Source organism: Sphaeramia orbicularis, chromosome 24 (genome assembly GCF_902148855.1).
Source record: "Sphaeramia orbicularis chromosome 24, fSphaOr1.1, whole genome shotgun sequence".
NCBI classification, from domain to species: domain Eukaryota; kingdom Metazoa; phylum Chordata; class Actinopteri; order Kurtiformes; family Apogonidae; genus Sphaeramia; species Sphaeramia orbicularis.
In genome coordinates this window covers 9,374,208-9,400,694 of record NC_043979.1, presented here as the reverse complement: position 1 = coordinate 9,400,694, position 26,487 = coordinate 9,374,208, and the positions used below count along the sequence as shown (strand labels likewise).

The 26,487-nt window shown below is 38.8% G+C and overlaps 1 protein-coding gene across 2 annotated transcripts in view; it reads left to right on the top strand.

The window, feature by feature from the left end:
- Window positions 1-539: 539 nt before the first annotated feature.
- The window catches only part of LOC115415226 (tumor necrosis factor receptor superfamily member 21-like), a 75,386-nt gene continuing 49,438 nt past the window's right edge, over window positions 540-26,487 (top strand). For both annotated transcript variants that reach the window (XR_003934779.1, XM_030128732.1), the window contains exons 1-2: window positions 540-868; window positions 15,291-15,987. Coding sequence is in view for 1 of the 2 variants with exons in the window: in XM_030128732.1 (XP_029984592.1) it covers window positions 842-868; window positions 15,291-15,987 (724 nt within the window). In the remaining variant the exon portion in view is untranslated. The remainder of the gene's footprint in view (window positions 869-15,290; window positions 15,988-26,487) is intronic.

Sequence of the window (26,487 nt, the reverse complement as noted above, 5' to 3'; positions counted from 1 at the left end):
GAGGCAGAATAGTGAGAAATGCATCTTTTTAATCATATGGGATTTCACGAAATTTGTTTGAGGAATATACAAAATGTATTAAAAAAATATAAATTACATGTAAATAACAGTGCAAATGTATTGCAATCTAATCGAGTGACATACTGTGGTGCATACTTTAGGGAGCCGATGGCGGAAATCAAGCAGAACCAGGGAGGAAAGTTCACAAGCGTGCTTATGAAGTCTAGGACCGTTTTTTACCAAGACCCTACTCGCCGAGTTCGGACTTGCGAAGTTCATACTTTTGTACAAAATTATATGAATGCCAATGCATCAATGACATGTCCCCACAAGTCCAACATGTCTGGACCTCACCCTGGATCCACCTGCAGACTAACCCTTCCTCAAAAACGGACCTGGGCTATGACACACGTGCGCGTCTGTCAGAGGCCGATGATTGGTTGAGCCGCCTCTCTAGCACCCGCCCCTCTGTGTACGTCACAGCGGCTGGGTCTGTGGCACTCTGCAGCGCGGATCGCCGCACTGCACACACCAGCCTGGACGGGGCGAGGCGGCGAACCCGGCGTGGCCCTCCAATCTATCATCGCTATGGGAATTACCACAGTGTTCTTCCTGAACCAAGCCCTCATCCCGTATTATCTGAAACCGGTCCACCTGGAGACACAGACTATAAAGCACAGCAGTTGAGGCTGTGGCTGCATCAGCTTCTGTCCTCCACTGAGCTACTGAGGAGGAGGAGGATGAGAAACATCTAGAGATGAGAAGTGTTTGTCTCGCAGACAACTTGGTCAAGGACGTCTGCTCGACCCGCATCTGAGTCTGCAATTTCTAGATCGGGACGATGCTTCCCGCGTGTGTGTCCGCAGCGGTGAGTACACATAACCTCACCTCTGCGTGTTTTAGTCTTTATTCTAAGGACTCCTCCAGCAGGTTCTCCATTTAAAGGCGCAGTACCTGTTTTTTAATGAACCTCCCTCCCAGATTGAACTACCCAACATCTCGCTAAGTTTGACTGAATAAAACTCAGGAAAACTTCCATTTCCCCCTCACATTTAAACATCTCACTGGTTTGTAATTAATTCCTGCGTGGGTGAAAAAACACAAAGAATTCCACAGTGGATGGATGGAGAAAGAGATGGCACTCAGCAGTCTATTGTTTACCCGGATGCACTCTGTCAGACAAACAACTGGAAATGTCAGTCAGTTGAGTCTAGTCCGTAGACAGTCACAGAAAGACAGAAAGATGATGTCAAAATTTGGGGTGAACAAAAACAATAGGCTATATCATCAAAATATACTCTAAATAACTGGATCTGATTGATGATAGTGTCAAAGACAGATGGCCCGGTGTCCTTTTGTTGACTTGGGTGTTGAATACAGTCCAGCTGGGTGCTCCAACACAAAGAGTTACCCTTTGTCTCTTCACACAACAGTGAGAGAGCTGATGTGAGTCTGTTTGATGACTTATGCATTATATAGTAGAGTAACTTGGTGGAGTTCACCTTTTATAGGCATTAAACTAGTATTTGGAAAAACGTGAGCCTTTGACTGGTATGTTTAGGGGTTAACATCTTGCCTTTTTAATAGATAAAAGGAAAGGAAAAGTAGAAGGAAACAGCTGTATGCAAATTGTAGACATTGATTCATGTTTGACTTGACAGTTTAGTGTAGATAAAATGGTGTGGAATGGATTTTTGGAATGGACTAGTTACATTTTAAACAGATACTACTTAATAAGGATAGTTTGTAGCAGGAAAAAGCTGATCATCCAAAAAAAACAAAACAAAAAAGTGATTGATAAATCTGATTTGGAACATTAAAATAACTGTAAAATGTCATGTTATTTCCTGTGGAGAAGCCTAATCTTAGTTTTTGTTCACTATTTGTGGTGATTTCTGTCAGTACCAATGGATTATGAAACATCCTGTTGGTATCAGTTGATCTCTATTTTGGGAGAGCTGTCTCGGTCCATAACCATGTCTCCTCTGCAGGAGCCTCGTAGTAATGTATAGGGCTGGGGGCATTGGTGTGTGTCTCCACAGCAGGAATTGCCCTCAGGGGACAATCTACTGGAACTTTTATGGGCTCTAAACAAGTCTTAGTTCAGTGTAGCTACTCCAAGCAACCCTGAAAAACTCCTGGGTGGGGCTTGAGGTTTACTCTGTGCTGATTGGGTATAGTCAAAGCACTGGCACACAATGAGTACGCAATGATCAAAAATGATTACGTTGGCAGTGGGTCCAACTCTGCAGTAGCGACATAACGGCCGAGAGAGGGTTGAGTGGATGTTCCTGTAAAGTGCCTCCCTCCCTTCTTTTACCAGGAACGTCCTCAGTGGTTAACATACACTAAAACCAAGAGGCAAAAAAACTACCTTAAATGAAATTATGTTAAAGTGACTACTGATAGTTGTGGTTGAAGAATGCTGATCAGTCCTGTGATGCTCAAACTTTACTCTAGAAATACCAAGTCACTATTGTTGCTGTCATTCTGGGCTCATTTGTTTTTTGGCCATATTAACTAGTGTAATGTTGCTCTTTTTGTAAATAGTACCTCTGATAATATAGTATGCTGCTGGTCAGATGGGCTTTGATTGACATTTAACTTGCCTGTCAAATATAACTTTGAGAGCTTTGTTTGTTTGTTTTTTTAACTGACTTTTTTTTTTATTGTCTTTTTTGGTGACACGGTGGTGCAGTGGATAGCACTCGTGCCTCACAGCAAAGAAGGTCCTGGGTTCGATTCTAACACCAGTCAACGGGGGTGGGACCTTTCGGTGTGGGGTTTGCATGTTCTCCCGTGTCTGCATGGGTTCTTTCTGGGTACTCTGGCTTCCCCCACCATCCAAAGACATCCACTGCTAGGTTAATTTGTTAATCTAAATTGCCCATAGGTGTGAATGTGAGAGTGATTGTTTGTCTCATATGTCAGCCCTGCAATGAACTGGTGAAATGTTCAGGGTGTACCCCGCCTTCTCCCGTAAGTAGCTGGGATAGGCTCCAAGTGACCCTAGTGAGGATAAAGCAGGTTCAGATAATGAATGAATGAATAATTGACTTTTTGTTGTGATGGATATCTCCACTGTAGACGTGGATAAGAATCTGAAAGTTCAGTTGGTTAGCTTTTGTACTAGAAGATGACTCTATGTATGTATAACATTTAGAAAGTAGCTGAAATAATCTGAAGACGTTTAACATGAAAAAATTCCTAATTATTAGTGTGGTTGGACAGTGTTTTCAGTAAGTTAGTGTTAGGTCACTGAGTTTCACCATTACTTCTGGTCCACATACAGTCCAAAAATTCAGTGTGGACAACAGCCAAAAGCAAGGGGCAGGGACCTTGGCTCCGAAATTAAGCTAATGAAAAATATCTAAAAGTTGAGCCAACACCACCTGAGGACCACTGGTGTTGGCTTCAGAAAGCCTGGTCTCAGCCGTTTTATTTGGACCCTCTAATAACTGACCTGGCTCATCTTGAGATTCCCCTCAGTAATTACATTTCTGATCCAACAGAAAGCTTTGGTGTCTGGTGTATTGGGCATTGATCGACAGAGAACTTATATGACAGCCTCTTCTCCTGCTGATTCATGAACTTTTTTTTATTGATAAAACACGTTTTTCCTGAAAGTCAGCTCCACTGTAGTTGTACTTGATAAATTCCAATAACAACACCATACAATGCCTTTGGTACACAGTGTTTGATGAAGTTTTACTGCATCAGTAAGCTAGCATTTAGCATTGGTTTCCCCATGGCCCTTACAGATGACTGACCATTTACACTCATGCAGCTCTGCCCCTTTTGTCCAAATATGTTCACTTCTGGCTCCACAAAAACAACACGGCATTATTGCAGTGGAAAGTTGTATTAGCTTCCAGTTCTCTGACAGCAACCCACAAAGCAGTGAGTGACATAAAAGTTGCTATGCCCACCTCTTTACTGTTATGGATGTTAGTAGTGGTCCATGTTTAAGGTTGACCCATAAAGACTACTACATCCATCGGAAAATTCACTGGGAACCTCAAAGCTATTAAAAGAAGTTATTTTCACAAGGAATGACCTTCTTCATGGTGCTGACTTTCTCTATGGTTACTCACACCCATACATCCACTAAGATATCCTCTGAGTTAGAGACGGGGTTTTCCTGTTCTAGCCCCTTTAGACCATGATAAATTCACCAGTATTGAATCCAAACAGGCCATCTTTCTGTGAGCTGAAATGATGCAACGAGCTGACACTGGGACACACAGCAACAGGTGCTGCTGCTCTGTGTGGCTCAACGTGTGTGTGTGTGGTGTGTGTGTGTGTGAGAGTAGGGGGAAGGGGTCTGGAAGAAGCATATACAGGGCTGGTGTGTGTATTTTTGGTTGGCGCATGCATGTAAGTGTTTGTGGTATGCCTGCTTTAATTATATTGTAATTGACGCTCACTCTTCCAGTGAGTGCCACACACACAATCCTCCCACCCACAACCAACTTTTGTTTGAACACACCTCATTATATACACACCACTCACATACAGCAATCCTAGACAGCAGCTTGTTTGTTTTCTGACAGTGGATTAAGTCATCCTTAAAAATGTGCTCCAGATCTTTGAAACACTTAAATTAATGAGCTCTCAGATTTCAGTCTCTGTCCTCCTTTGCGGTAAAGTTTACAGCCACAAGTCGTGTCCAGGATGAGGCTGTGATCTGTATATGTTTCCCGTGCAGCATTGCCTTCATGTCAGTAGTCTAACAGACTGACATGTCTTCCCTGATGTTGACAGGCTGTATGTTTTGGCATGCAGACTGTCTGTCCACGTGCTGTTTTACTGCTTATTTTAAGAAGTGCCTTAAGAAGTCCTTCAGGGACTTCTGGCTGATTTTCATTTTAGGTTGTCTTACAGTAGTGTAAACAAAGATGTTTAACTGTGAAACACTCCTACACTCTCTTGGTAAAGACAAAACCTTTGTGGTGCTGGTTTTTTGTAACTAAAATGGGTTATTTAATCTATGAATAGCAGTGCTAATTGTTTCCAAGCAGTAGTTTAGCTTCATAATAAATTGTCTTAAATGTGACATTTTGTCTTGAATTTATAGCCCACTCAGATAATAAATCATGGCAACACATCATGTTTTTGTACTTCAGTAGTCATTATGAAATATTTATTGATGCCTCATTCTGCATTGTACAAGCAGTCATCTTACACAATATAGTACAATGCATCACTTACAGACCTTGTGCATTAGTCCAAAAGGCTGTGAGAGTTAACAATGCCTACCTTCTTGTCATGCTAGCTATAATTTGAGCATTACAACCCGGGGCACATATAGAGGTGATGTACTTTGATTGAGCTTCAGCTCAATATAACCCCGGTTCCTCAACTGCAGCATAAAAACACACAATGACTATTTGATTGATTCATTCATTCTTCATTTCTTCATTTTCTGAATTGCTTAGTCCTCAAGAGGGTCACAGGATGCTGGTGCTGATTGGGGTGGGATACACTCTTGCCATGTCATAAGTCATTGTAGCAGAAGATGAGACCAGAGACTGAATAAATGAAAAGAGTTAGGCTAGCTGCTTGCTAACTAAAAAAAGACTGAACCTATTAGTTTCACCTCTGGTTTATGACTGGGCCTGGGTGTGTCTAGATGAGTGCACAGTGTAGCTACTGCAGCTACACTGTGCACTCATCTAGACACAGGAGGTAGAATTACAGGGTAATCTGCTCAGCGAGCTCATCAGAGTTCCAAAGTAGGGTGCGACTTGTAATGCTATATGGGCAAAACAACAGCAGTTAAAATTAAAGCCAATGTGAATGTATCTTACAGTGGAATGCCACCAACACTTGTTAGATGCTGGCTCCAGAAATTCACATCCAATGAGTCTCATAACAATAAACATAAATATAAGTCTAGAAATACTAAAGTATTTTTTTTCTAAAAGTCATTCTAATATTAATTTCATCTGCTTTATTTGGACCCTCAAATAGGTATACTGGTGCTCATTGCTTTGTTTGCTTAGGGGTAACACAAATAATTTTTGGGCAAATTTTTTTTCTAACAGTTGGCTCTTCGGTAGTTACAGAGAACTTTCATAAGCGATACTGTCAAATGTTTGTTGTGTATTTCCATGAAACTGGGTTTTTTTTGTATCCAGCTCTTTGCCAGCTTTTTAGACCCAATATAAAAGAGAAAGTTAGACATATTAGCCCCAGGATGTACCTAATGATGACCTCAGATAAATGCAAAAAAAATTATACTCCTGCGCTGAGCCATCCCAAAATCAATGAATTAAAAAAAAAATATTGGGGCCAGAAATAGGACCAAAACTGGGACAAATGTCAGTGCATTTGATCTTGAAAACATGTGTTGAAATGGTCTTATATACCACTATAAATAAAGACACTCTGTTAAATGTGATGATCCTAGTGTTTTTTCTAATCCATACATTTGGGTTTTTCATGAATCTGCAGTCTCATTCCAGGTTTCATGCTTAACCCATCGTGTCCACTCACGTTACTTGCGGAACCTGCCTATTTAAACACAAATAAATTGCGAGTGATTTTGCAACAGTGGTCATTTTTGTGAAACACTCTGCCTTGCATATTTACTTCGATTCCCAAAATGGACCTGAGAGAATAAGAAGATATTTGAAAAAAATAGTATTGTGCAATTTTTGTGTCCTTGTTACCATGTTACATGCAGATTTTTGTATGTGTGCGTCAAATAAAAATGTCATATCTGAAAAATAGTTTCTCTTTCATCTCAGTAATAGTTTTTTTTTTTTTTTAAATACACCCAAAGTGCTTCCAACTTGCTTCATAACATTAGTCCACATTTTGTTTGAATTTTTAGCCCCTCTGCCCTGCTTTTAGAGACCAGTTCCATAGAAAACCTATATATCTTATCTTACTACTTACTACTCTACTCAATTATAACCCAGTCTCTAACTTTGCAAACTTAGCTAATGTTAGCATTAATTCACTGCTGCACTATGTCTGTCAGGTAGCCTGCTCATAATCCCATCTAGTCTTTGATGCATTTGTATACATGACACAGAGCTGACATTACTGTTAACACAGCTGTATGAGTTCAATAAATTACCTTGGTGGCATTAATATAAGTTATGCAATATTTTTCAGTAAGTTAGTATTGGTGTTAGCCCCTCACCCATCACCAGCTCTACCCTGCTGTCTAATTTTTTTTCCTATCACGCCTGACTTAAAAAAAAGATGGGGATGGCCAAAATGCCAAACTGACACTTCAAAATGGCAGTAAAACAAACCAATGGGTGATGCAGTGGTAATGTCAACTTATCTTACACAATCTATGATGCTAGCTCCCCTGTTTTATTCTTTAGCTCATAGTCTTGCACTGTAAATGAGTTCCTAGAAAACATCTCAAGCAGCATTCAATGTACATGTGACTGCATCAATCCAATCGATGCATCAAAAATACACTGTTAAGACACAAGAGGTCATACTATGTGACAGTGCAATATAGAATATTTCTGGCCCGCATTGGCCAGTTAAATATAGTACATGCCTATGGACAGTAGTTGCAACACCTCATGTTTGTCTGTCTGATTGGTTGATTTCTGCACCAGGCACATGATGTAAGTTATGGGCAGTGCAGCACAATCTAGAGACAGACTTGGCATACAAAGAGTAAAGCTGGCAGCACTATGACTGAAATTGATTCATGCATTGCTGATCTGCAGAGTTAGCTCCAGACATTGTGTATTTCTGTATGTGTGTGTTTGTACATGTGCAGGAGCAGAAATGTATTGACACAGTGCCAGCAGTTCACTTTGTTTCCCCATCTCCTTTTTGTGTCTTTGTTGGCATTTTATTTTCCTAATGGCAAACAGGAAACACTTGTAATCTTTGTTAGGGTGTGACACGCTCACACAGAACCGCAGAGTATCCATCCACATACATGTATTCTGCTGCCATTAACGAACAGTAGCCCACCCATTTCCAGACAATGCAACTGTAGCTCCAATTACCTTCATTAGCTTAAAAACCATGGCTGCAGACAAAGCTGGGTTTTCTGAGGTCAGTTTTTTTCTCTGTATGGCTTCATAATAAGCCAGAGAGTAGCACAAAATAATATCAGCTCAGTGAATACGTATGTGTTGCTTGGTTTTATGAACATTAAACCCATACTGTTGGGTTTTGAGAGTAAGATTAACAGATTAATCACATGTTGTCTTTAATGGCTTATTTAGAATTTGGACTTGAACCAATGGATATAACTGTAGTATAATGCAAATGACACTACAAATAATTAGCTAAATTGATGTGAAAACTTAATCATGTTAGCTGCCGACCATTAGTGATTTACATGTTTCATGTGAAATGTTTAGTGGTGTCTAATGCTTCCTCTAGCTGAGTAGTACACATCTCACCCTCCTCTAAGGTAGCCACTAAAAATGTGTAGGTGACCTTCATTAGAGCAAGTAATTGTTTTTTTTTTTTTTTTTTTTTTTTTTAAATAGGATAACTCACACTCAGATATATTGAGTGACAGCAGTACACTTTATTACCTGCCATAAAATGGGGAAAAAAACAGTAGTTTATTCTGAGCTACTGTAGAAAATGTGGCGCAACATAGCAACATACTCTTAAAAGGGTGCTAAAGCCACTTTTATTAGTCTTTGGTACCTTTATTTGTGTATTTGGGAACCCTAACAGTTCTAAAAGTTTGAATTTGAACCCTCCAGGTGCTGCAAAGCCATCTTTATATTCATTCTGGCAAAAATTGAGTGGATTTCTACAACCAGTTTAAATTCCTGCTTAAATTTTTTATGCTTTACAACTAGTTTTGTCACGGCAGTTGCACATATAAAGTCAAGACTTCCGATGAACATTTCTCAGAGTACACCATAATTGTTTATCAGCAGCAGCGGTTGTAGTAAAAACTGAAAATATGTCCAAACTTCAAGCCGATTACCTAAAATGTGCAGTTGTTGGTTGTATTAACGAACACAAGCGGCTGAACGGGACAGAAAGCATGGTCAACAACCTGGAGGGGGAGGCATGAAGTGGCTCATTTGGATTTAAAGGGCCAGCGCTCAAAACGACCTGTGTCGTATCATTAGTCAGAAATAGGGTTGAAGATGGGCGTGTGGAGTTCAATTAATGAAGAATTCAGACCCAAGCATAGCATTTACAGTTTATGTAGACCATAGGGAAATGTTTTAAAATGCATAATTTCATTTAAAAAAGCAAAATATCACTCCTTTAAGATATTCTAATGTACACAAAATTTAATTGTTAAAATCTTTTAACATCCACTCTTTTTATGAAAACCTAATTCTAACATAGGATTTGGGTTTAACATAAAACGGGAGACTATAAGGCAAATTGCGTGTCCAACAAAGGTTAACTCACTTTATTATCCCAAAAGGAAAATTTGTCTCTGCACTTTGTACATTAGTGATTAGCATTAGCTGCCATTGAAGGTGCTTGGAGAGCGACCTGTGTTCATTATTTATGGTGGGGAAACTAGAAGACCCAGGAAAACCTGTGCAACACAGACAGACAAGCACACAGAAAGATCCGAAGAATGGTTAAATTGGCAATCAAACAGCAGTGTTACAGCTGTGAGATGGTGGTAATATCCACTATGCCACTGCACTGCTCATTTGACTTTATATGAGATTGAATATTTTAGATTTTAGAAGATAGGACCAGACTACATAAGTGGCTCGATAGTGGTCCTAACTCCAGCCCTAAAATGGTTTGCCGGTGACTTGATGGTTTTTAACAGGTTAATTATGAGCATTGTATTAATTTCTGCAATTAATTTTATTTATATTCAACAGTCACCATAAGATTAGTTTGTATGAGTTACTAATGAACTGATTATGAATAAATGTTAGCTTCCATTCATGAATTATTAACACATGTTGTTGGCCATTATACATTAGTCAGTGATTTCTATTAGAGCTGGGCCACTGTAATACATTAGACTTAACTTCTATATCAAATTTTATTGCTATATAGTTGAAGTAACTTGGTAGTGGTAATGAACTTCTAAGCTGTTTGAAGACAACCAATAAACACTAGGCTAAATGATGAGAATAAGAGGAAGAAGCAGGATCAAAGCAGCACTATCTCCAGCACTAAGGACTATGATCAGTTTCACCATGACCTATTATCTGTTTTCTCCTTTTCAAATTAGAAGCTGTAGTTTTAGTTTTATTTGAGACTTAGGTCTTTCATGTCTCTAATTGTCAACACCCAAAAACACATGAATTTTATTGTAAACAGATGCAATATGTACCACATTCACGTCTACCCTCTACTGAAATTTAATCTTCATTTCAACAGCCTTGCTCAGCAGTACATTGCTCTTGGCTCTTGAGACACATCATCATGTTGTCATAATGCTAATTATGAAGGCAAAATACAATGCATTTACTTTGACACAATCTGTTATAGTTATAAATATTGATTCACCTTGTTTTCACAAATCAAACTGGTTTAAAGTCAGATACTGGATCAACAAAATATCGGAAACCAACCTGTATCATTATGTGAATGAAAATGTTGAAATGGCAAACAGAAATTGATGGGTAAAATTCCCCAAATGTTTCTATATGTAGTAGCATGCTCTTGAAATATATCTACATCATCAAATCATTAAACATAGAAATCCCTCATGCCATGTTAATCTACATGTCTGTAGGAGCTGATGTTTCACTTCTTCATTATTAACTTCTCTCTTGCAAAACTATATTCAAGACTAAGTTACATTTGCTATGACAATGTTTACTTAAAAATGACTAATGAAGCTATTTTTCTGTTGACTCCAAGTTTTTTTTAATGAGCCTGGTTCACCAGACAAAATGAAAATGTCTTTTATGGCTACTTTATGGCTACTTTACTATCAGGAAAAGTCCTTGTCCCTTCCACAGCCCAACATTTAATAAGTGACATACCATGCTGTTTCAATAATAAATTACAACAACCAAGCAGAAAGAACCACAGGGCGCAACATCCATTGTCCTGTAACAAGCAGAATTTTCCTATTTAACTGCAGCACATGCACACTCAACAGGCGTTTCACTTTGAACCTTGATGTGAATGAATGCATTGATGGTTCTGACGCAACTCAGTTATGAGCAGCATGTCGAGAACATGCCGTGATGTTTATGGATGAGGTTCTGGGAATGAAAACAAAGAGCTGAATGGATCATACGGTGAAAGGACAATAGAACAATGGTAGAATGGAAGCATTATTCTTATTAGCACCAATCATAAAGTTAGTTTTTAGGTTAGCTATTAGGCTGTTTTCTGAACCACAAATTTGCAAACATCACTTGTCCCGGTTTCCTCAAAAACTTTGAATGACTTTATAGTCTTTATCATGTCTTTCATGTCTACAGAGAAGGTATTACATGAAGCGTCCTTTTGTGATAGGATGGTTTGGATCAGTAATCATGGACTACAAATCCATGTGCATCATCAGCAAAGTTCTTCCCACAGTGCTTCAGTTTAAACCCCGTAGCCCTGTTTCTTCTGCAGACATGAACTGCATGAGCTACAGTATTCACCACATCTCATTGACTTCATTAATGGATGAAGTTTCTTAGTTGTCATGGACATGGTGAGGTCATGTTACTTGTTATTTATGAATAAATGGAACCGCCTGTTGTCGGAGAGTCCACTCAGTGTAGCTTAACCTTAAGTAAGCAATACTAGCTAGCTACTGGTCACTAAACTGATTAGAAGCATAGGTTCACAAGATATTAGCTTAAAGCTGGTGCCCATTACTACTGTCTGTTACAACATAATTACCCAATCACAGTTGTTTGAGCTTGCTACAATTATTTTGTGGACAAATCATAATATATGTATTTTTTTTTTTGCCCGTATAAAATCCCCATGTGTCATCATTTTAGCTTCAACTGATACACTTCTAATTATGTCATCCCATCCCATCCTCTTCTTCTGCTTTAATAGCACCTGAAAGGAGAATTAGCGCCACCAACTGTTTATTTCAAGGCACTTAAATTTCACTGGTATGTGTGATTTACAATATATTTCAGTACAAGGCTTTGTGCATTCAAGTTATACCATTTCATATCATATCTGCTCACTGCCAAAAAGTGACTGAGTGTAAAAATATAATTAAACAGAGAATCCAAATTCTTTGCATGAGGATTAATCATTAGCTAAAATGTCTTTATCATGACAGCCCTAGTTGGATGCAGAGTGTTGTAAGCTACTCTCTCCACATTTTGTATTAGCAAAGTTAACACTGCATAATGAGGCTGTCAGCATTCTTGGAATCTAATGTGTTTAAGGATTTTGTTCATGTTCTTCTTCATCCTTGACTCAATGCGAGTGGGATTCATTTAGAAGGTCTTTGTTGGAAGTCTTCATCATATTTGGGTACATAGCTACAATAGTAGATAGAAGAGAATAATATTGTATAATAGAGGCCATTTAAAGTGTAGGAAGACTGTATAAAATCATACACATTTGAAATATCACATACCCAACGGATCTACATGTTGTAAAAGAGGAATAATTGTAATTTGTTACTTCTCTCTATAGTACTGGTATGAAAAAGATGGCATAGCTACACAAATATTTACACATCAGGCCAAGTAGAACACTGTGAGCCATATAGTGATAGTATAGCCTGATATTATTGCATTGACATGACTCAGTTTACACGTTTCCGTGTGTGTAAAGTGAGACATGTGTGAGTAATTCCCATAAACCCTCAGAGTTGTCGGCTTCCCAGCAGAGGTGAGATGGAAGCATGATGACAACAATAAAACAGAGGAGAGTCCGAGTCATTTCCCTGATGAATTGTGGTTGTAAAATGAATGTAAACTGTTAGACCCTCAGCCTAAGAGAGGCTGGATGAGTCAGTGACTGAAATAACGCACCTCAAAATTTGCTCCAACCTGTTTCACTCACTGGCTAACAAAAAAGTAAAACGAGGCATGACTTCCCAGAATCCATGTAACCTGACAGAATCATTTCTACCAGCCTGGCCACTGATGTTTTATAGCAAAGGACGTCGAAAACATGTCAAATATAAAACTCCACATTTGTCATGGTAGGGAAGGCTCACTCCCTGCTGGTCGGGGATATTTTTAGGTTACATGATTTTCCTATGTAAGTTTATTGGGTCAAGTCCATTCAGACAAGTCAACAGGAGCATTAGTACTGGCACGACAGTGCACTTTGGCCTCAACTGTTTGTCTATTCATCTGTCTCTTATTTACCTAAACACCTTTCTCAAGAGCCATATTTACCAGCTTATCTGTGGACATTCATGTCCAGCCAGTGAAATATGTACTCTATACAGTATATGAAATGTATGCACATACTATATAATATATCATGGCTGATGAGGCACTGACTCTTTTAGAATCAGATAGTATAATATAATCAGATAGTAAGTATATTAACCCAAAAGAGTATCTTATTCATCATTTGATAGGCAACAGTTAACAGGTTATGTTTCTAATCTCATATCAGCATTCTTTACACACTCATGTTTCATTTAGCATCAAAATCACATTTTTGATCAAACTGTATTGGGTAAGTAAGCTTCCATTCTGAGATTAAGGCAGGCGAGAAGGAAAAATAAATAAAACGCTGCACTTGACTTGCAGCTCGTGCAGTAACAAGAACCTGTGAGCTCACGAGCGCCCTCTGCCATGAGGCAGGAGTACTGGCTGCCTCACCTAGTGCCTTTTTTATGCAGTTTTGATTAATCTGCGAGTCTGAACAAGTTACACAGATACATTTTATACATTATCCAGACTGTGGATAGTCCGGGCATATAATCAAAGTGTTTGAAACCATTTTATTGGCAATATAGCAACACAGCAACACACTCTAATTGCATGGGATGCCAGTACAGTTTGTGATGGATTACATGATCCAAGGTGCTGCTGCATGTGTGTCTTTTTCCTGTATTTGAATGGGAAATGCAAAAATTCCACAAATTTGAATTGAAAAATAATCAAAATTATTGCAATATTTGGAATACTATTTATAGTACAGATCAGCAGAAAAATACCAACATTTATTTTAGTTTTTTTTTATTTATTTATATATTTTCATAATGAGATCATGTCACTGATTTTTCTGAGGATAAAGATTGGACTGTGTTTCAATGGAAAAAGGTCATGTGGTCTGATGAGTCCAGATTGACCCTGTTCCAGAGTGATGGGTGCATCAGGGTGAGAAGAAAGGCAAAGAAAGGTGGATTATTACCTATCATGCCCAGTGCCTACAGGTCAACCCTGTAAGGTCAGTGTTATGATTTCGGTTTGGTTTAGTTGGTCAGGTCTAGGTTCAGCAATGCTATGTGTGCATAAAATGAGGTCATCTGAACCTGAATACAATGAATGAACCGGTCTGAACACAGGTGGATTTTTCCTGTGCTGATGAAAGACATATCTCAAGTTAACAACATCAGGATTCATCAGACTCAAACTGTGACAGAGTGGTTCACAGAGCATGAAACAGTCCAGACGTGAACCCCACTGAGAATCTTTGAATGTGATGGAGACTTTATGCAGCACTCTGACTCCCCATCATCAATATAAGATCTTGGCCAAAAATTAATGCACCTCTGGACAGAAATAAGTGTGACACTTCCTCTGTCCTTATCACAGCAAAAGGCAAACCCAACAAAATATTGTGTTTGACTTTTTTGGCTGGCCTGTGTATGTTAGGGCTGGGATGTATCTATAAGACCAGGTAGTGTTGACTATTGATAACCCATTTAACCCAGGCTTTAACATGCTTTCCCGCCATTTGGCCAATCAGATGAGAGCATAGCTCAGATTTACTAGACTCAATATGTGCCTGAATGTAAGGTTAGATAGTTTATTTATTGCAAATCCTCATCACAGTACTGAACCAACCGTTTTCCTAATATTGAATAGGTCTTCTCTTCAACCATTTTCACTATATAATTTCATATAATTCAGATTGGCCAGAAACACAAACAAACAGCAGGTCTGTCATTGCACAATATGACTGATTTTTATTTGTGCTGAAAAACCTCAGAAAATACCTCTGTTAGAGTCAATCATTGTATTGTTTCACCGTGTAATGTTCATGTTCCTTCTGAAAATATTCATGGAAAGAATTCAGTGACCTAATGCTAAAGCTAATGAGAGCACCACACATCATATTTTTATTATGTGATGTCAAGTAGAGCTTCAGTCTTTTAACTTTGTTTTCTTATTTATTATGTATTTCAATATGAAAGGCCTTTTTGATATATTTTTTTTAACTGCCACATGTTTTTCTCCTTGCAGCTCTTATGTACAGTGGTGGTGTCAGCCCGGGTTTTGTCCACAACCAACCCTGCTGGCCAGTCCCTCCTCTCTCCCCGCCGTTATCAGTACACTGATCCAGACCTGGGCACCCAGCTGGTCTGTGACAAGTGCCCAGCAGGCACCTATGTGTCTGTTCACTGCTCTCCAACAGCTGTGAGGGAGTGCAGCCCCTGCCCAGAAGGTACCTTCACCAGGGGCGAGAATGGGGTTGAGCAATGCCATCGCTGTCAGGCCCCGTGTACTGCAGGCTTTATTGAGAAAATACCCTGTACATCCACCCAGGACCGCGTTTGCACCTGTCCTCCAAACAGTTACTTGTCTGGGGATGGTGGCACACAATGTAAGCCCCACTCGCTGTGCCCTCCTGGGACGAGGGTGAAAACGCGGGGCACTGACACAAAGGATGTGGGCTGTAAGCCATGCAACAAAGGGACTTTCTCAGATGTGGAGTCAAGCGCGCTGAAGTGCCGATGTCACACAGATTGCCAAGCTCAGGGGCTGGTGTTGCTCACACCTGGAACTAAGGAGACAGATAATATCTGTGGACCTTCCTCTGCTGCCTCCATCTCCCCTTCATCATCATCTCACTCAACAATGGCAGCACAGGCTGTGCTAGTACAGGAACCAACACCTTCATCGCCTCCATCATTGGCATTGTCTGGACATGGACAGAAAGGTGAGGTGTGGAAGTTGCTGCCCCTACCTATGGTTTTCAAAGAAATGGTTTGAGACTAGAAGTAGACTAGTTATAGTAGTGTAACCTAATGAGCTTGAGAGTTATAAGTAAGAGTTCTGGTCTTGAAGCAAACATTGGCTAATTGCTTCCTGTCTCCTGGCCCACATTTTAGGAGTGAGTTGCACTAACAAAGATGAATTTATTCTGTGATAAGTACTGATCAGTGCTTTGCCAAACCAGGTTTAAAGTGAGAAAATTAAACAGACGATTAAATACTAATCTCTGTCAATTCAGGGTTATTGATGTAAACAGCAATGAAACTGTGTAGCCAAATTAAAATAAATGTGTAAATAAATGGAAAATAAATGTGTGTGCATTTGGGCCTCAGTCATACAATATATAACACTTGACAAGAGGGAGAAAAAAAAAAAAGACTTTTTTTTTTTCAAAACATTCCAAAAAATTCTGGATTTAAGATTACGCAAACCTCTATGAAAAACTAATCTCCAATTAGTAATTTCTAAATGGATATTTCTTGCCCAAAATCAAATTAGTTAATAAACAATAAGCTTTTGTGATATCGTATGCCTGTTGACTGCTCTGTATTCCATAACGTTACCTTTTTTGCTCACAAGTGAAATGTTAGTAAGTTAACTCATTTGAGAAAACATTGTTGGTTGAATTAATGAATTTATACAGTCAAATAATAATGATTTTAAAAAAGTTCGTCCCTTAACTTTCTTCAAGGAATTTTATTATTTTGCCCAATGCAGCCATTAATCAAGTACATAGTTTCCTTGAGAGATACTATAAGCCTTAGTTTGATATCCATTTAGTTTGAACACTTTCCACATAATACAGCATCCAACTTACGCCTCTTAATGTACCATTGCTGTTTTAGTAGAAGAGGTATCATTACATCAATAATGAATGTTTCTTTTTCCCTATGGGGATTCCTAAAGGAAAGCACATTTGTAGGCATGGAAACAAACTGCTCCTGTTTGTGCTTAGGAGAAGTTATGGCTATATCTGTCATCCTTTATCAACCTCCTCTTTTCCCAGACCTTCTCTCCTTTATCAGAATAAATCATGGATGTGAAATGTCTGCCCTTTTGCTTTTTAAAAATCCTTCTGTCACCTTTCCTCTGTTGCTGTTCATACGTCAGGCTTGTTCTACTCAGTCAACCGGTCATTTCTCAGAATCAGCCCTCCATATTCAGTACTCTAAACCCCCCCCCCCGACTATAATACTGTCACAGCTGTTTGTGTAGGCATGGGATCAATAGCCTCTCAGCTAGTTAATCTGAACCAGTCTGTTCAGCCAGAGGGACACTGGGGGGTGGGTGTATAGGGGGTGTTACACACTCATACCTGGTATTTTTTACTGTCAGCAGAGGGATGGGGAAGGGGTTGTAAAAATGCCTTTAACCACTTACCACAACAATGACAGCTGTGATTAAAAACCTACCCCTATTGACTATGTCTAGTCTAATGTGATTTGTTAAACTCAAGGAGGCTATGGAGTTATATCACATATCCTAGCAACGTTACAAGCCAAACAGAGAATCCGCTGTGAATGTTCTTTCACTCACTTCACTCACTTCATTTAATGTATATGAACCAGGTTTGAAAAAGAGATGGAGATGAGAATACCTGGGAAAAAAATGTAACAGAAATGGACACACACCATAAGAGCACAATTGTATAAGGCAGTTCATGTTGTTCCAAACAGACAATAAAACTTTCTAATCTTTAATAAAAATTAAAGATGTTAAAAGTACATTTGTATGTTCATATAGTGCAGGCAAAAAACTGTGAATCTGTTGAAAACATGATTTAAACTTCAAGAAGATGCCTGTTATATACCTTAGGCCAAGAGCATGGACTGTGGAAATGCATGTGAGCTTTCCCTTTTCATACTTTGGACAATTTATATGTTACGGGTCCCAGAGGGCTGAGAGCCTCAATAAAAATTACTGTTTGGTCCTGATGTGGACCATATCTGAATGAAATAGAACAAATGGAGCAATGAGGAAACTTCACTCACTGTTCTTCTTCCCAGAATGTGTCTACATCTGTGGATTTATTCATCACAGAATAATCAAAAATCACATACCAGCTGTCAAGTAACTTTTAACAACATAACAGCATCTTATCACAACTTTTTTATTTACCAAATACACTTTTACCCTTACCATTTTCTGCATTTTGTTCACATATATTCAAAAATTACCTTTAACAATAAAGCATATATTAACAGTATAACACTCTTTGGAACACCACTATTTTAAGTGTAATATTAATGTGCTATTTTTAAGGTGTACTATGACTTTAAATGAATTTACTCTTTAAATACTGGAATTAAATGAATTACTTAAACCTTCTGTGTCAATCACAGGCTACTGGAATGTAGAAATGAAATGCTTGTGCTACATTAACTTAATCAGAAACAAAATACTTTGGTCAAAATACAACCCACATAAAATGTGTGCCTTCAACAATAAACTTCAGACAAAGTGCATATCTCTCAACTCTAAAACTCACAAAATGCAAATACACAACAAAACTGACATACATCCTGTGTACAGGAGCCCTTTCACCCCACGTTCCAATCCACATAATTGGTCATGACAGCTGCTGTGTGCTAATTTCAGACTTTCACACCATGCATTCACATTAAATGGTCAAATACAATACAAACGATCTTAAAATACAACAGAAAACAACACATTATAGATCAGTTTCATGATGACGTAGGACATATGCTGCTCGCGCACCTTGGAGGCAGAAAGCACACTGAGTTCATAGCAAAACACTGACTGCAAGTGTGAATAATGCTGTTGTCTTGCTGTGCCGTGGATTGTCAGAACAGACAACTGTTTATTTGCTGTTTATTTGACTGTTGTTTACTCCAACTGCCTCTGTAAAGCCCTTTGAGATAACCCTTTGAGATAACCTTGTTGTGATATTGGGCTATACAAATAAAGTTGAATCGAAAATTGAATAGAAAGAACACACAGAAGGATTTATTCTTCTACAGAATTCCTGCTGGCAAACATCCCTTCCAGAAAAATTGGCGAAAGTTATGGTTGCAGGCATTAAGACGCGAGAACTGGTCTGAGGAGGTAATTAAGAATGCTGGTTTGTGCAGTGCACACTTCAGATCTGGTAAGTACTGGAGATCTACCATACAGAGGTCACCTTAACCGAAAATATTCTGCCATTGACAGATTTTTTTTTAAATGACGGAAAATTTTGAAGGCCATCCATCATTTTGACAGATTAAAATACTGAGGGTAATAATTGTTTAGCTGACTTTAGCCTAAATTAGATGCTACTTTGCTAGTGCAAAATGTGAAGACAGCCGAGTCTCCATAGTTATTTTAAAAGCCCAGTAAATGTGATGGCACTGATAAACGTGGAGAAAAAAGAGGGACTGATGTGGTGAAGGATGACGGACAAGCAAGTTATACGCCAGTTCTTATGGCATTTGGTGTGTTATATGTACACATTTTCTACCTTTCATGTGTTATGGCACGTCAGTTTGTGCCCAGATCTGTGGTTCACAGAACCTGAACCCTAACCCTCAGTTCATGGACATACTTAAGGAAAGCTTATAATGTCTACAGATAACACACCAATTAAAAGAGGCGTATATAATTATGCGAGTCGAGATATCTTGTTGGTTTATCAGCCAGCAGCAACTACAGCTGCTGCATCACTGAGATGTTTTTGAACATTAAATACTACTAAATATATCTCATTATCATTAAAAAATAAAAATTTGAAATGACGGATAATAATATGTTGTGACGGAAAGTTATGACCCTGTCCGTCAAAATGACGGACAATAAAAATGTCTAGCGCAACCTCTGCTGCACACCCGTCTGTGCAAGTCTGCTTTTCTACTATGGGACAGCCTTTCCGATGCGGTCAAGTCAAATTATGCAGCCGTGAAAGAGAAGATGGGATCGGCTTTTGGACAGAAACAGTTAATGGACAGTTTTAGAGCTAACATATTCGCTCGTTCACAAGTTCCGGGGGAGAGCCTGGAGGTGTATGTGAGTTGGCTGGTAGCTGGTACTGGTGTTTTTGCCTCCGAGTTGCGTGCGCATCACTGCTGTTAGTAAACATTGAAACTCATCTATTAAAGCCCACTCTAAGGGCGTGGATTATTACTAGGGATGCACCGATCCGATACCAGTGTCAGGCATCAGCTCTGATACTCAGTTTGTGTACTCGAATTCGTACTCGTATTTGTACTCGTAAAAGACATCCGATACAAATGCATCAATACCACTTACGGCCATGTGACATTCACAGTTAAGTGCAGCAGGTACGCGGTGGTGAAATAATGTGTGGGGAGTGTAAAGAGTGTGGAGATTTTTCAAAATAAATGACGGTGATAGAAGTAACGCTGACTGCAAGTAATGTTAAAGACACAGACAGATACGGATGGAGCGTTCTGTCCGTCCTCTGCGTACATTCCATCAGTTTTCCAGGTGCTGGCGGATGCGCACCCAGACGGAGAATACCACCAGTAACTGTGGAGGTAGAGGATCTGTTCAAAGAGTGATTGTGTGAGTTAGAGAAAAACTACTGACAGATTTATGACTACTACCCTCGGCCGGGGGTACGGAGCAGTGCGGACCGCCGCCAGCGGAAGTGAAAATGAAACATATCGCTCATTTATCTTTTCTCTACCTCCTGAAGCTAAGCTTTTAAACCTTACCAGCGAAAATGCTGCAATATTAGTATCACAGTAGTGTTACCTCTGTTGTCTCCATGTTTGTTATTACTGACTTTCTTCTTCTTCTTCTCAAAAACTTTACTCTTCTTCGTGGTATTCATCCAGTATGGCTAATTAAGAGTGGCGCCCCCTGGTGGATTAATTGAGAAACGCTCATTCCAACACATTAAATGTCAGTAGCAGCTAGGACTGGGTATCATGGCCAATTTCCATGATCGATTCGATTTTGATTCATAAGGTTCTCAATCGATTAATCACGATTCGATTCGATTCAATATTGATTCGATTCAGTATTAGTTGATTGATTCAGAGTAATTTAGTGATACCAAAGTACAATTTTGAGTTGTAACCTGATTATTTGAGTACCGCAGTCATGCAACACATCAATACTGGTATCAATATTGATATTAGAAAGGAAATAAATATGACATTTCAGCAGTAAATTGCTGAATGTGCTCTTAAATAATGAACGGGACAGAAACATTGTGGTCAGACATTGTTGCTTTACTATTCCTCTAACTCTATACTCAGCCTAAGGGAATGAAAATAAGTGATAGTATGGATCCAAGTTATTATTCCAAGAAAGACTGGCTTCCATGACTTGCCGGGCGGCTAGTTCCTTCACACTGTGGGTTTGAGTTTGAGCTGGGAGGGGTTTTCCCCACCCTTCTTCTGCGTCTTTTCCACGCCAGAGCCATCGCGAGCGAGACCAAGTCTTCCCCAGGGGTTTGCAAGACGGAGCCACCTGCGGTTCCGCGTACTCCCGGCCCTGCTCTGAAAAATCAATCTCATCCACTATTAATCGATTACGCAAAATTAAAATGAGATCGATCTAAGATCGATTAAATTGATTTTTTTTACCCAGCCCTAGTAGCAGCACCTTGTTCCAGACTAAGGACAACAACAATAAAGCACATTCACAAATGGAACTAAGAACTGTAATGGGATTATTAAGTACTCGTATCAGTACTCGGTATTGGCAAGTACTCAAATGTAAGTACTTGTACTCGTACTCGGTCTGGAAAAAAGTCGTATTGGTGCATCCCTAATTATTACAAATGTTAACACTCTTACTCAGTGATGTAGTCTACGTGATACGCAGGTATACGCTGTATACCGACTAGAATAGGTCCCAAATTTCCGTATAACCTCTGAAAATTGTGCAAAGATATGCATCAGCATGGTTTTATGACATACTTTCACTTCCTTGCTCATAAATTTGCCTACTCTGTTACGAAGCGGACACTTTTGGATCACAGGGGCCTCTGTCAGGTGTGACGTGGACCCGACGTGAACTAATAAGGAATTAGTGAATGTGTATGGTGGGCACGAGTCAGCAACTTGAATTGGTCCAACAGTTTTACACATTTGCTTCCTGTATCTGCGCTCTCTTTACTGAAGAATCCAGTATAGGGCCATACACAGCAGCTTTACCTGATGGTAGGGAAGGGGGGGCCTGCTGATGCTACATCGTACAGTAACCGCTATTGTTACAGCAGGCGATAGGCACATTGAATTATATCTAAAACTAGCTAACTGGTGGTTTGGTTGAAATGAAGGAGGTGCGGCTGCTGCTGCTCTGTATGTGTGCGTGTGTGTGCATTGTAAATGAGAACTGGACCTGAACAGCCTTGTAGAGAGTCATAAGGGGGAATTTAAAAACAGGCATCCTTAGAGTAGAGAAATGGAAAGTTAGCTAAATACTAGACAGCATTTAAAGCTGATAGAAACAATTTAAATGTACAAAGTTAATGCTGTATTCAAATGTTAGTATAGTTCATTCATAAAATTGGTAATCAAAATAAAATGAATTCATTGTCATCTTAAAGGGCCATTAATTAAGACACCATGTACACCATGTTAAATGACTAACTGATAGGTTAGATATAGTTACATAATTCGAGCTATTGAAAGAGTGGAATTTTCGCTTCCGTTTGTCTATTATTCATAGCCATGGCTGAATATTGTAAAAAGTTCATTAACCTATAAAGACCCAAATATCCATCACCGACCTAACCATCTACTGATCTAAACTGTTTAATAGCTGTTGATACATTAATCCTATAAATACATGTAAATAATTGGTGTAAAATACAGTTATTCATCTTTTCATGGTCATCAGATATGACCCATTTGGATGTTCAGAGGCTCCGTAGTTACTATGGAGATACTATCATCTTTGACAGCACTGATTCACTAGTAAAACCATGACATTGGATGGAGACACTTGTTTTATGTTCAGTTAATGATATATTTTACTGAAAAAGTTACTTTTTCTTCAGTTTTCTCTGTTTTGATATAATAACCATCAACTTTAATCTGAGCTTTATGAACATCTACATGATCAGTAAATTAAATATTGGAAAATACCTGATTTGCACTGATAAAATACAAAATATAGAAGATAATATTATAAATTAATGGTGATAAATCACTTAGGAAAGGTTAGATATAGAGAAAATGTGATTTGAGAACTGACATAAAAGTAGCACCGGGTCTTTATGGGTTAATAGGTTTTGGCCCTGTTCAGCAGGTTTTAATGCTAATATAGATACAAAAAGGACCACTTATATTATAATGTTAATTACTGATGTTTTTGTTTACCTCCAAGTTGTGCTATCTGCGGTGCAACAAAATCAACTGGCATCCTTACAGAGAAAAGGATGTCTACATCTGAGGAGCATACTTCTTTATTTGAATCTTATTTGTCTTGTCCAGCTGTTAATGACTGTTATACATCTTGTGTTGCTTACAATACATTTACATTTAGATAATACATAACCAGGCTTTCATGATCTCAATTATGTGTGGATGCATACTTAATGAGTTAATGAGCGCGGTGGTTCTTGTGTAGAGCTGTTTTGGAGTGGCTGCTGCTCTGGGAGGTGCTGCGGTGTAGCTGTTGCTCTAGGACGGGGGTGTATGACGCTGGGAGGTTAAAAATCTGAGTATACCCTTTAGAATAAACTAGACTACACCCACTGCTCTTACTGACCTGAATGAAATAGAACAAACGGAACATTGAGGAAACTTCACTCGCTGTTCTTCTTCCCAGAATGCGTCTGAGGACAGGGGACGGTGTGTCACGATAGTACCCCAGAGGAAACTGGGCTAGAAGAATAGTTCCTACCTCATAGCTCCTACTGTAAACCCCTGTCATCCACACTGCCAGTGCCCCGAAACAGCACCATCACCGGACAAGGTTAAGCATTCCACTTTGCAGCAAAATGTAAACATTAATAAAAAGAACGTAATAAAATAAAAGTATAGACTTTAAAAAAAACACAAAATGGGGTCACACTATTGTAGGTGTGCCATATATATCTTTGAAGACCAGGTTTCGTTGTCATAGATGGAAAATACACAGTGATATTACCATTATGTGAAAAGACAGTGACAGGGCAATTGAAATACAAAAAGAAAACAGCCGTGTGTGGAAAGTGAGAGGAGGAATGTGAGAAACTGCAAACTAACTAATTTTTAGTTTTACTCTCTAGTTTACTAGTACAGTATATGGAGCTATACTGGAGATAAGAGTCACCACATAATGTAAAAAAAACTAAGAAGCTTGTCATCAGCAGGTCTTCAGTGTAACAGGGCTGTTCGATTACAAGTCCACTGCACAGATATGACACCCTACCAGCCACTTGTATTAGGCTTTTCAATGGCTGATACCAGGGAAAATAACAATAACAAATTGTGTTATATTAAGCAAAAAATCTGCCAATAAGGTAAGCAATTGTACTTGGCTAGATTTCTTAAAACCAGGACAAATGTCTAATGATAGATCTAACAGGATCTAATGGGGAATAAGTACCAACACTGAACCAGGTTGTCCGTATTACAAGCAACAAAATCAACAGTTAAGCTAGGTTCAGACAGCAGGTCTTAATGCACAATTCGGAATTTTTGGTGAAATCTGATTTTTTTTTTGTGTGTGTGGTTGTTCATATTACACATTACACGCAACTTCTCTCAGTTTTGAGTATGAATTGAATGTGACCCTGAAGTGACCCACATGCGCAAAAGAGGTCCTGACGTAATATGCGATCATGCAAGCATGCACTATCTTCACAGAAGTAATTGTGTTTTTCCTGCCACTTCTCATCCTGGGACGCAGAATTGTACTGTTTGTGGCATTTCAATGATGTAAAGGTCGGATAAATGTGACCTGGCTGTTCAAAGAGAAGTTGCAAAATATAGGATACATATCGGATTTAGAATCACATATGAAAGTGGCCTGGGTTGGATTTGAAAAAAATCAGATTTGTGCTGTTCAAACTGTCTTTAACAGATCGTATACAGGTCACATCTGAGCAAAAAAATCTGATTTGGGCCACATTTACCTGCAGTGTGAACATAGCCTTATTTAAGACAGATTTAAAGGTTCATTCACATGTGTTTTTGTACTGTAGAGAAGATTCTGTGTTGAAGACTCTGTTCTGTGTTCTGTGCTGTTTACTACTGATGTCACCTAACTTAATGTCCTACATTATTCCAGTCTGTGTTGCTTTTATGCATGATAACAGACTGTACACCAGTTACTATGTAGAGGTCTGGGGTTGTTTTTTTAATGAAAAAATCATTCTTCTTGGTTGCAAATTCTTGCAGTCCCACTCTTCTGCTCCTTTACCAGTGCAACAGTTTCCAACATTATTTAATGTTATCTTAGTGATGGAATCAGCCAACATCAATACACAACCACTATCACCACAACCCAGACTCCCAACACAAACTTCACACAAGCATACACCAATGTTTAATACTGACTCTTTAAATTTTCCTAAACTGTCAAGTACTACAAGTGGTCATAGTCTTAAAACAAGAAAAACTGTTTAATTTCTTAGCTGGGATTTTAACAAAACATTGTTTTATAATGTTACTGCCTAGGTTTAACTTAAATATCTTAAGACAAAGTCAAATAACTTATTAAAAAAAAAGACAGAACTTTTGTAAAGAAAAACATGATAGACAATTTTATTTCTCTTTTTATGAAAAAAAAAAAAAAAAAAAAAAAAGCCTAAGTTCCCTTTCAATACTTTTTGCTGTACTTAAATATTCTACACAATTCTTCCACAAAACGTCCTACCACTTTGTGATATTGACTTTGTCTGGATGGGGTGGCATTGTACAAAACATATCATACTGTCTTCTGTGTCACTCCACAGAGCTGAATGAGCATGTTAAGAGTGTTTTTCTTTTAGTCATGTCAGCTCTAATTTGGTGGATTAGATATGCACCTTTGTACCTGTCTGCTGATTGGAGGATGAGAGGGATTAAAACTATCCAGATGACAAGCCTAAACCATTCAACAGCCCATTTATGATCCCATACCATTATGTAACAATCCCATTAGCCACTATTGAACAACTCCAAGGTGTTAGTAATGATCAATTGGAGGCTAATGACTTGCCAATGGACTGACTATTTCAGTTCGCTCCAGTGTTTCAAATCTCTGCTGTTAATTGTGTCCAAAACTCTGATAATCTTATAATTGCTTTTTTCCCCATTTTAACAAATTACAGAGATTTGTTTTGATTTTAATTGGTAACCCATTCACATTCCCCTCTTTATTCAGTTTTTTTTTTTTTTTTAATTATTACTATTCTTGCAGCCAAAGTCAAATTAGCATTTGTCCTCGCCTAAGCTTCATCAGTGTGCAGGCACCAAGTTTATCTGATTTTAGAGTAAAAGGTAGACACCAGCTGGGACTTTGGAGGAGAGGGAGATTACGTGTCTTGTTGTTCCAA